The 11,057-nt window shown below is 40.6% G+C and overlaps 1 protein-coding gene across 1 annotated transcript; it reads right to left on the minus strand.

Annotated features, from left to right (window-relative positions):
- Positions 1 to 186: 186 nt before the first annotated feature.
- On the minus strand, positions 187 to 9,711 carry LOC130490873 (vomeronasal type-2 receptor 26-like). Its single transcript, XM_056864676.1, has 6 exons — positions 9,497 to 9,711; positions 8,382 to 8,673; positions 2,518 to 3,396; positions 1,900 to 2,122; positions 1,459 to 1,590; positions 187 to 1,082 (listed from the first exon to the last, which is right to left on the minus strand). The coding sequence occupies exons 1-6, from the start codon at positions 9,709 to 9,711 to the stop codon at positions 187 to 189; spliced, it is 2,637 nt and encodes an 878-aa protein (XP_056720654.1).
- Positions 9,712 to 11,057: the final 1,346 nt, after the last annotated feature.

The following is an 11,057-nucleotide window of genomic DNA, read 5'->3' on the forward strand; positions in this document are numbered from 1 at the left end:
TGAGCTCCTCAGAGCTTGGGAGCTAAGCTGGGTCAGCCATAGTAAAGACATTCTTCATATCAGTTTCTAAAGTATGTCCTTTCATCGTTAATAACTTCACTGGCTTCCTTATTTTGCATTTGTTTTCACAAGAGAGTAACCTAGATCATTGGGAAGATTTTACACTTCATTATTATAGACTAGTATTTATTTTCTTATCAAATGCTCTCTGTTGTTCATCTCAGGCCTTACTATTAAAATGTAGCATTTGGGCCAAAAGATGCAGCCCAATAACCCAGCACTGGAGGCCAAGATGGAGAAGATCTCCACGACCACCATGTCTTTCCCTTTTGTGCTCAAGTAAGTTGGCAGGAAGGAAAGCCAAACACTGCAGAAGACCAACATGCTGAAAGTGATGAACTTGGCTTCATTAAAACTGTCAGGCAACTTTCTCGCCAGGAAAGCCACAGTAAAGCAGACAATGGCCAGGAAGCCCATATAGCCCAAGACACAATAAAACAGGCTGACCGATCCTTCATTACACTGCATTATAATTTCTGCATTCAGTGAGTGCATGTCCAAATCTGGGAAAGGAGGAGAAACACATGACCAAAGAGCACAAAGGACCATTTGAACAGAGGAGCAGGAAATGACAATAGAATATGCCAGTCTTTTCCCCACCCACTTCCGGAAAAGGTTGCCTGGCTTGGAGGCCATGAAGGCCAACACAACTATTATGGTTTTTGCCAACACAGAAGATACAGCAGTGGTGAAGACGATGCCAAAAATTGTTTGTCGAAGGAGGCAGGTCACCGTGTTTGGCTGTCTGATGAAGAGCAAAGAGCAGAGGAAGCAGAGGAAGAGAGAGACAAGAAGGACATATGTGAGGCTCCGGTTGTTGGCTTTGACTATGGGAGTGTCTTTGTACTTGATGAAGATGGCAAGCACCACAGCTGTGGTCAGAGAAAAGAACACAGCCATAAAAACTAAAATTATGCTCAATGTGTCCGCAAAAGAAAGGAAGATTAGAATCTTGGGAATGCATTCGTCTTGGACCTTGTTTGGGTAGTGACCCTCTTGGCAAATGATGCAATAATCCATGTCTGAAAGAAGAAGATGAAACTATTTAGCAGCTTTCCTCACTCTATAAGAAAAAGCTGTCCTAATCTGAAAACACAGGTGAAAACCGAGGCTCATGAGTTCATCTCCAGGTCCAACACCATATTTGGTTGTTCACCACACTCGTGTTATTCATCAAATGGACTTTGCTTTAAAGCTATTAAAATGTCTCCAAAGTTTTAATGAACTCACTGAAAAATAAACACTGAAATGGATAATAAGGAAGCACCACTTTTAACCTCTTTCTAACGTCTCCCAAAATCACAGAGGCTAAAATACCCTCTTGGATACCACTCATGGTTTCTGTCACACAGCTGGATATATGATTGAATTAATCTCTCTCAACAGGACATCTCTTACCTTCTTGGTTTGACATCTTCCCTTGTGGGCAAGGAGCACAATCATAACAGCAGAATTTCTCTCCCTCCTTCATTTCCTTGCTGTAACCGGGGTAGCATTTGTCATTGCACAGAGAGAAGGGAGGCTTCTGTCCTTAAACAATGGAAGAATTTAGACTGGTGTGTGTGTATGTGTGTGTTCATATATAAACATGCACCGAAATGCTTTCAGAGAAGCTTACAGCAAGAACAATTTAAAAACACTAATAACAGAAACAATTAAAATATTACTGTGCTGAGTATTGGTCTCTGTATACCATTTGGGAAGTGGACAGATAAGCACAGTGTAGGTCAATTTTATGCGTCACCAACCACAGAACAAAGAAGGGGTTTTAATCCTTTCCCTTAAATCTACTATCAATGCATCACCATTTGAGAGTCAATGCACCTTCCCCCACCTGACTGAGTTCCCTGTGCCACTCGATTCTGTCCTCATGAATGGTGAGCTCCTTCCCTGGAGGAGTCTGAGCATCCAGCTTTCCAACTTTGACTCGGATGTAAGAATAATTTGGGAAAGTGACCAAGTTGGTAACGTCGAACCCAGCGACTAATTCTCCACGATCATTGAACATAATTTCATCTCCAGCACTGTTGTTGAATGAGATTCTCTGAAGAAATGGGTGGAGCTAGATACAAAGGAACAAAGGATGATATTTTGTTGGAATATTCCTCATGGGATTTTTTAAAAATATAGCAGGATTAAGATAGAGAGAATTGAAGCATTTTATGAATGAAATTATTTTGCAGTTGAAGAAAGATGGCGGTGTAGCCGACACTCTTTTAAATACCACTTATAAGAGGAGAGTATAAAGTCCCCAATTCCGGCATCTGCTTAGAGCAATACCACTAACAAACACATACTGTAGGAGCAATGAGGCTTAGAATGCTGCAGTTTTGTTGTATTCATACCTGGCAATGAACGGAGGGAGATGCCCACTAAAAGGCAAGTGCCTATGTGCCATTGGTGATTTGAACATGTTGCAATATATTACAGAGGTCTTTAGGAGAGGGGAGAGATTACCTGCCAGGGCTTAACAGTTAGAAAAGCCTGTCTGTCCCCTTCCTCCACAGCTGTGTGCTTGGCTCTGTGTGAGAACATGGTATGCAAGGAATGTGCTATAGCATAGACGGCATTATAGATACTGTAGCTGTGGCCAGTCATGCTCATTTCAAAGATGGTAGCTGGAAAACTGTCCAATTTCTCCTCTCCAGTACATGTTTCCTTAGAATTCATAGAATCTGGAACTTCACAGTCAAATACTTGTTCCCAGAAGTCCTTGATAAAACCATTCTCATTGTTCCAGGAAGGTTTTTGTATCTGAAGAAATCTTTGGAATCCTAGGATTGCATTTGAGTGAATTGCGAAGGAAAGAGCACCATGGAATATGCGTATATCAAAAAATAGTTGAAAATTAATTACTGCAAAATCAACCTGAGAAGTTGTAACCCACACTTTCCCTTCAGATGTTCTGTCTGGATCTTCAACATTTCTTGTGGAACTCATTCGTGCTTGCATCCAGAGAGTTTTTGCCAGCCACATAAAGGTTACCGTTTCTCCATATACTACAACCACAGTTGCTGTGCTCTCCAGAAAAGCTGCCGTATCACTGTCAGTAAATTTCATCACGTCATCTATGCTATCCAGATGAAGTTTTCTTGGAGACCTTTCTGTGAAGGCTACGCATATGCCATTCCTTGAAAGCATTGGCTCTAATCTCTGTAAGAAATGTTCTCCAGGTTCATCATCATGCATGATGAACCCAACCCATTTCCATCTGAAATGCACAAGTAGCTGAACAATTCCCACATACTGGAGGGCTTCATTGGGAACCATGCGATAAAATGAAGGGAACTGGGCTGAATCAATCACTGTTGATTGAAATGAACCATCATATGAAATCTAGAAAAAGAGAAAAATATTTATGAACTTTATTTTTACCAAGGGATGCTTGTCCACCCATTGGTTTGACTCACATCGTACTTGCGAGTAGCAAGAATTAGAGCTCTCCCTTATTAAACACATATCATGCTCTCCCTTATTAAACTTACATTGTCTGAAATGTTTTCTTCACAATTAACTTTGACGTTCTTTATCTCAATCTAATGCTGTCACAGATGTCCCTTTTGAGCAGATCCGATCACTCTCAACTTAGGGCCACTATACATCTGTAGCTGCCCAGTTACAAGAGCTGGACAATCTTTTATCGAACCCAAAAAGGGGAGAATCCTTGGACTGGATTAGTCTCCTTATAGGAAAATAATGATGAATCAAAGCACTGTGTTCTTTTTTAAAATTTCATTATAAATTAAACCAAAAAAATTCCAGGAAAAGGAATAAGGATGTTTCAGTCAGAGCAACCTTTCTGGCAACATTTGAAGCTCTCAGTCTCCCTCCAGAAAGCAGTCCTTTTCCTAAGCAAGAGCAAAAAGTTGCTTTGACTTCAAGCTGGCAAAACATTTTCAATCAAGAAAGTCAGTCAGGCCCTATGAGCAGATGCACCTATGAGCAGGTGTATCACACCAGGGCCTTTTGCCCATTGGAGGCCCAAAGAGGCCCAAAGTGGGCCCCAGGGCTCAACAGTTTACTGGAGTCCCATAAAAAGTTTGAAGACTAGTATTTATACTTTCTGTTGGCCCACATAACATATTTTTATATATCCTTAACATGGTTGTTACATTGCATTCTCAAGGTCTTCCACTAGGGGCAACATGTACCAGTTAGAAGATCACGTGACTCTAGGGTTGCCAATTTCCAGGTGGTGGTTGGAGATGTTCTGCTATTACAACTGATCTCCAGGTGACAGAGAAGTCCCTCCTCTCTCCAAACCCCACCCTCCTCAGGCTCCAGCTCCAAAATCTCCAGGTGCTTTCCAAACTGGAGCTGGCAACTCTACGTGACTCTCCACTTTTCAGCCAGGCAGACAGAATGTTTAGGCCGATGGCCATTGTTGTAGGGGAAGGGCTGGTGTGCTAGTAAATTCTATATCCATCTCTAAAGAGCAACTTTGGACAGTTGTTGAAGGTACATTCTAATCCTTTTCCTTAATTGCCTTAGTGGCATTAGGCTACATTTTCTCTGCTTTATTCATTTTAAAACTTTGTAAGTTTGAGCTCAGAAATTTTTTAAGCAATATGGAGATGATCAGCACTGACCAGGAATTAATTTCCCCCTTTTTAGATATAAAATTATAAATCATCCATTGAAAATATATTCTCACAAATCAGGAGCCCAGAAAATAAAAGAAAAAACAATAGGGGCAAAGAACGCTCTTTCAAGTTGGATTAAGGGTAGGGTTGCCAACCTTCAGGTACTAGCTGGAGATCTCGTGCTATTACAAATGATCTCCAGCTGCTAGAGATCAGTTCAAATGGAGAAAATGGCTATTTTGGCAATTGGACTCTATGGCACTGAAGTCCCTCCCCTTCCCAAACCCTGCCTTCCTCAGGCTCCGTTCCAAAAACATCCCGCTGGTGGTGAAGGGGACATGGCAATCCTAATTAAGGCCCCCTTTGAAAAAAATCACAACCCACCTATAGAACCTGAACAAGAAAAAAAATCTTGAAAATCTCATTTCCAAACAAGGATCAGTTGATTTGGGTAATAATAATGGGCAATTATGTACAGGATTCTGATAAAATAACAAAAATGAACTGAAAGAAACAGAAATACAGGCTCAGCTGGAAGTGAATTTGGAAAATGAGAAGAATACTGTAGGCCTTGACATTGGTTGCATCACAACTGAGCTTCTTTCTCAACAAGAAATAAAAATTATGTTACCAATGGTCATATCTCATTGCCTGAAATATTCCCAAAAGACACCAGCAATCAAAATTTTCCAAAAAGCATACTGACATTTTGAAGTGCCAGTGGAGAAAAGCATGTAAGAGTCTGGCTTGTCTGGAGCCAACAGTAACAACCATTATACTGTTTTCCATGTCGATTATTTTGGCACAACACGAGCACCTCTGTGTCTAAATCTGCACTGGCATCAGCTGAAGGCTGGATGACTACTGGGAAGTGGCGGAAACTATTCAACAGGATCCCAGAACATGAAAAAAGCAATAGCCACAGATGTTACCTAGCTTGCCAAGAACTAGAAAGGCACCTGCTGTCTGGGACAGGAGTGTCTGGGACACCATCTTAGAAGCATCAATCAAAAAAGAAGCTGTGAAATGGTACAATATTTTAAAGCGCAAGATCAATGTTGTACTCTCCTTGCGAGAATGTGGTCTGGCCTTTAATGGTTCATCCCATCGCATTGGTGATTCAAATAATGGAAACGTTTTAGGACTCATAGAACTACTCTCCAGGTGGGACCCCATCCTTCAGGAGCATGTGCTAAGTGTAGAGGAGTCACCAAAGAGGGGTGAGTGACTTCAAGTTCATTATCGGTCTTCTGACTCACAAAATGAATTTATGGCAGAATGCTCAAATCTTGTGAAACAACACATTTGCTTGAGAGGCAGTCTGCAAAGTACTTTGCAGTAATAGTAGATGCCAAACCAGATTCCTCAAATAGAGAACAAACAACATTTCTTTTAGTGTCGTAATTTTAAAAGAAACAGTATGAAATTCAATAAAGATTTCTAAAGTTTGCAGATTGTAGTAACAAAAGAGGGGAAGAAATTGCTCAGTTGATAACTGATACTTTGAAAGAACATGCTTTTCCTCTCAGTGATTGTAGAGCTCAAGCTTATGACAATGGACCAAACATGGCTGGAAGATACAATGGCGCAAAAGCAAAAATACAAGAACTGCACTCAACAGCCATTGTTTCACCTTGCGATTGTTCCACACTTAACTTATGCGGAAATGATGCTGCTGAATGCATACCTGAGGCAATAACCTTTTTGGGTATAATTCCAAACTATCTACCACTTCTTTCGTTCCAGTCCCAAGCTCTGGAAAATACTTGGAAACTACATAGTCTGTTCTCTTCGTGGTATGTCTGAAACAAGATGGTCTGATCGTGTTGAAAGTGTAAAGCCTTTTGCAGCTCACCTCCCTGGAATTAAATTAACACTGAAAGACCTTGTAGAACTAAATTTGACATCCAAAACAAGAAATGAAGTCCAGGGAGTTTTATTCTATGTGATATCTTTTGTCTCTGTGTTAATGTCAGCTATGTGGTACAAAGCCCTGACCTGGATGGCCCAGGCTAGCCTGATCTCATCAGATCTCAGAAGCTAAGCAGGGTCAGCCCTGGTTAGTATTTGGATGGGAGACCACCAAGGAATACCAGGGTTGCTGTGCAGAGGAAGGTGCTGGCAAACCACCTCTGTTAGTCTCTTGCCATGAAAACCCCAAAAGGGGTCGCCATAAGTTGGCTACGACTTGAAATCACTTTATAAACACACACATGTGGTACAAAATCTTAGCTTCAGTAGATAACTGCAATAGTTAATTCAAGAAGAAATGCCACATTGGATGTTGAAGCAGAAAACATTGAAACACTCCTCACAGATGACCTCTCAATGACTGGAAGTCACAATGGCTTCTCAATGACTGGAAATGCATGTGGAATGAAGCCAAAAATGGGGTGGAGTTACACACAAAAGGGCACGGCTGTGTGATAACAGACCCGATGCTCATTTTCTGGAAATTAATGACACAGATGATTCACCAGAAAAAGCCTACTTCAGAAAATCTGTGTTTTATGTATTGGTAGACAGTGTTATAGCAGGAATAACGGTAAGATTCAGTGATGTGAAGCAATTGGTTGAAAAGTTCAGTTTCTTGTGGAAATATCTCACCATGTCTGAAAGTGATTTGAAAAGAAAAGGGTTTTTTTTTATCAAAACAATATCCAGATGACCTTAATGAAGAGGATTTTTGACAGAAATGCAGCATTTATCTTCAGTACATGAGGCAAATTTTTAGAAATGCACACTTAAAACCATTGGATCTGTTGAACGTATTAACATAATACAGACTTAGTGAACTGTTTCCAAATGTTTGTGTCAGTTTGCAAATTCTTTTAACAATTCCAGCAACAGTAGATTTTGCAGAGAGATCATTTAGCAAACTCAAGCTGATTAAGAATTTTTTAAGGTCTGCTCTACAATGTCTCAAGAACGCCTTGTAGATTTGGCCAGGCTGAGTATTGCATCAAACATTGCCAGAACAATTTGTTTTGATTCTGTCATAAGAAATGTTCCACAAAAAAGGCAAGGAAAGCTCTTATTTAAGTAAATAAAAAGCCTATTTTGTTTCACTTTTGATTCATAATTCTTTCATTTTATACACGTTGCAGAATTGTAGTATAAGTGAAAGGATGTTAAAATTTGATTTTTTCCCCTCTTGATATGCATTGTAGCATATAAATATGTTCAAATGTGCATTCTTCTTTCTGACCTTTCTTTTCACTCTATTATGTAGGAGGGAGTATAGGGGCAGAAGGCTTAAAATGAACAAATCCAATTAAGCACTCCATTCCACAACTATCTCACCTCTATATCTTTTTTGACCTTATGGTTGAAACCATTGAGGATAAAAAAGATGGCTAAAGGAGCAAGAAAGGAGGCCTGAAAATGTTGTTGCAACACCTCATAAAATTCCTCTTAGAAGCCCTGAGGTCAGTCCTCACAAAAGGGCATCCTACCATTCACATTACACAGATATCTGCTCCTCCGAAATATAGTCATAGCCCAACAAGCTGAATCAAGCTGAACTAAGGCTGAAGTGAGTCTGTCAAAGGACAATCTGGAAATGTTTTGTGTCCTAGAAGACGATATAACAATACAATTAGACATATTTCATCTCTGTTTTTAGTTGTTATCCTTGTCTCCTTTTCTGACCCTGGAACTGGTCCCAGAAAGACAAGTAAAGATTGAATGAGGTTGGTGATGGGAAAACCGTCTCATACTCCAATGTATTGAGCCTACCTGTGGAATCTTGTAAAGAGTTAAGATGTCTGCCATGTATGAGGATGTTTCAGAGTTCAGTGCTCCAATGATTCCTACCACGTTTTTTGAGATGCCACAGTTGAAGTTGGGGGAAAACACACCATAATGGAAGAGCAGGTCGAGAATGGTCTGGTAACTCCATCTTCTATCAGAGTAGTTGTCATAGATGTGGAATCCAAGGGTGACATTGGGCAAGATGTTAGGATTCCGATTGATCTCCTCAACAGCAAACACAAAGGCCAGGATGTGCTGGTAAAACTTTGTATTCAGACTGCAAATAAGAAAAACACACTTTCTTTTCACAGAGCAATACAACACTGCTTGAAGTCCAACCATGCACAGACTTTTTCTTTCATACTATTTCCCCTAGTTACATTGCCCTCTCTCTAATGCAAGGACAGGGTTGCACATAATGAAGTTTGCCCCCTAATGCCTCACAAGGCCCAATTTCTACTGAAACTCATGCCATGCTGATATTTCACTTCCTCATCACACAACTATTATTTCCTCCTTCTGGTGTTTTCTTCCTATCTCTTTGCTAATGGAGAATTTAACAACAGTAGCTCATAACTGGTAGGATTCCCATTAAACTGGGAAGACTCAGTAAACACATATTAGAACATGGAGAGAGCAAAAGGTTTACGATGCATTATCCTTTTTTCAGTTATGGAAGGGGCACAGTCCATAGGGTTGCTAGCTCTGGCTGGGAAATACTCAGAGATTTTGGAGGTGGGGCCAAAGGAGGATGGGGTTTGTGGAGGGGAGGGACATTAATGGGCTTTAATATCATAGACGCCACCTTCCCAAGTGGCCATTTTCTCCAGGTGAACTGGTCTCTGTCAGCTGGAGATCAGTTGTAATACCAGGAGATCTCCAGCCACCGCCTGGAGTTAGCAACCCTAACAGTCCATTTTTACTAGTGTTTAAGCAATGCATTTCTGTAACCAAAATTCTTAGTAACCATTCATTCACCATATTCTTTCAATTTTACCCTTCCACAAAGCAGACCAAAGCAATTTGTATCATATAAATATAAGCAGTCCTCAAAATAAAATCAGTCATCCATTAATTGTGATGCAAGATCAATTCCTTACACTGGAATGTTAATAAAGTCCTCAGATGGGTGCCTCGTGAAGGAAACGTGGTAGGCCATGTAACCAATAAGATTTGTAATCTCACCAATAAGGATTTCACCTGGCTGGTACCACTGATGTGGAATCTGAAGGGGATTATCCCCAGTGCACTTCAGACTACGCACTTTGCCTGCCATGTGAAGAAGCAGCACCAGCAGCGATACAGACTTCGCCATCCTGATGGGAAGGCAGTTCTCTGCACATAGACTCTTCTGGGTCACTCTACAGCATCATCACTGGCATCCAAGTGGGCAGATCACTTGGACTTGCAGAAAGTGTGTGGATGAATCTTTTGGTTTCATGTTATAAAACCATTATTTGAGTGCTAGCCAAGAGACAGTGATTTACCATACACAAACATTGTCCCTCTGGTTCTTTTGAAATGGTTTTCAAATACCTTCTGGGCACTGGTTGCAGCTTTGATTGGATGAACAAATAACAGATATTTTGATAATTACAGGGGAGGTAATAATTTCTGCAGAACTTTTGAGAACCTTTCACCACAATTCTCAGCAGAAATTTTGAGGCAAACGTGTTTGCCACCATTACACTTTGGGAAAACACAGTGCCCCACCTCCCCCCCCCCCGAAATCCCTAGGCTAGAATCCAACAGAAGCACCTATGCTTGGAATAGATGAGGAAATGTTACAATTAGGAAACTCCTCTCCCAGGAAAAAATAAAATGAATGATGATAAGATTATCTACCATCCTATGCCTAGATTTTAATATTTTAAAAAAGGAATATGAGATTGATTGGGCATCCACATGTTACTTTATTTAATGTTTGAAACTATCAATATATAGGGGCTGTGTAACCGTGGTCTTGGTATACCAATACCAAGACCACAGTTACACAGCCTGGATAACCTACAAGAACCAATGAACTCTGACCGTGAAAGCCTTCGACAATATATCAATATATACTTGGCTCATCAATCCATGGTCAGATTTCCTGTTATCTTAAAAAAATGACATAGATGGGATCTTAGGGTCAGAATACCATACATGGTCATTTCCCTCATTTTTAGTGCTACCAGGAGCTGCTGTTTCCACATAAGGGGACCCAGGTGGTATCAGTATGGTTCTCCATAGGGCAAATTGCATTTCTGGGGAAGGTGACTTCCAGAACCTCTGGAAAGGGTGTGGATGTGATGCAAAGAGTTTCAAAGCACTTCAGTGTTGTCCCTTTCCTGGGGTCTCCATAAATCAGCTGTGACTTGAGGCATGTTACACACACACACACACACACACACATTATTATACAACATATAATACTGGAATTAAGGGTATTCCTATTGTCACAGATCTATTCCCTTTCCCAATTATTGTGAATATAACTGAAATCATTCCACACTCATGCCTCACGGCTGTTTTCTAACTAAATCACAGGTTTAACCACATGAGACACATGAATCTGCCTTAGCCTGAGTAAAATCATTGGTCTCTATCTCAGCATTATGAACTCTTGAAGCAGCTCTCCAGGGTCTCAGGTGGAGGTCTATTACATCACCTGTTGTCTGA

This window comes from Euleptes europaea, chromosome 18 (assembly GCF_029931775.1).
Source record: "Euleptes europaea isolate rEulEur1 chromosome 18, rEulEur1.hap1, whole genome shotgun sequence".
Taxonomy (NCBI): Eukaryota; Metazoa; Chordata; class Lepidosauria; order Squamata; family Sphaerodactylidae; genus Euleptes; species Euleptes europaea.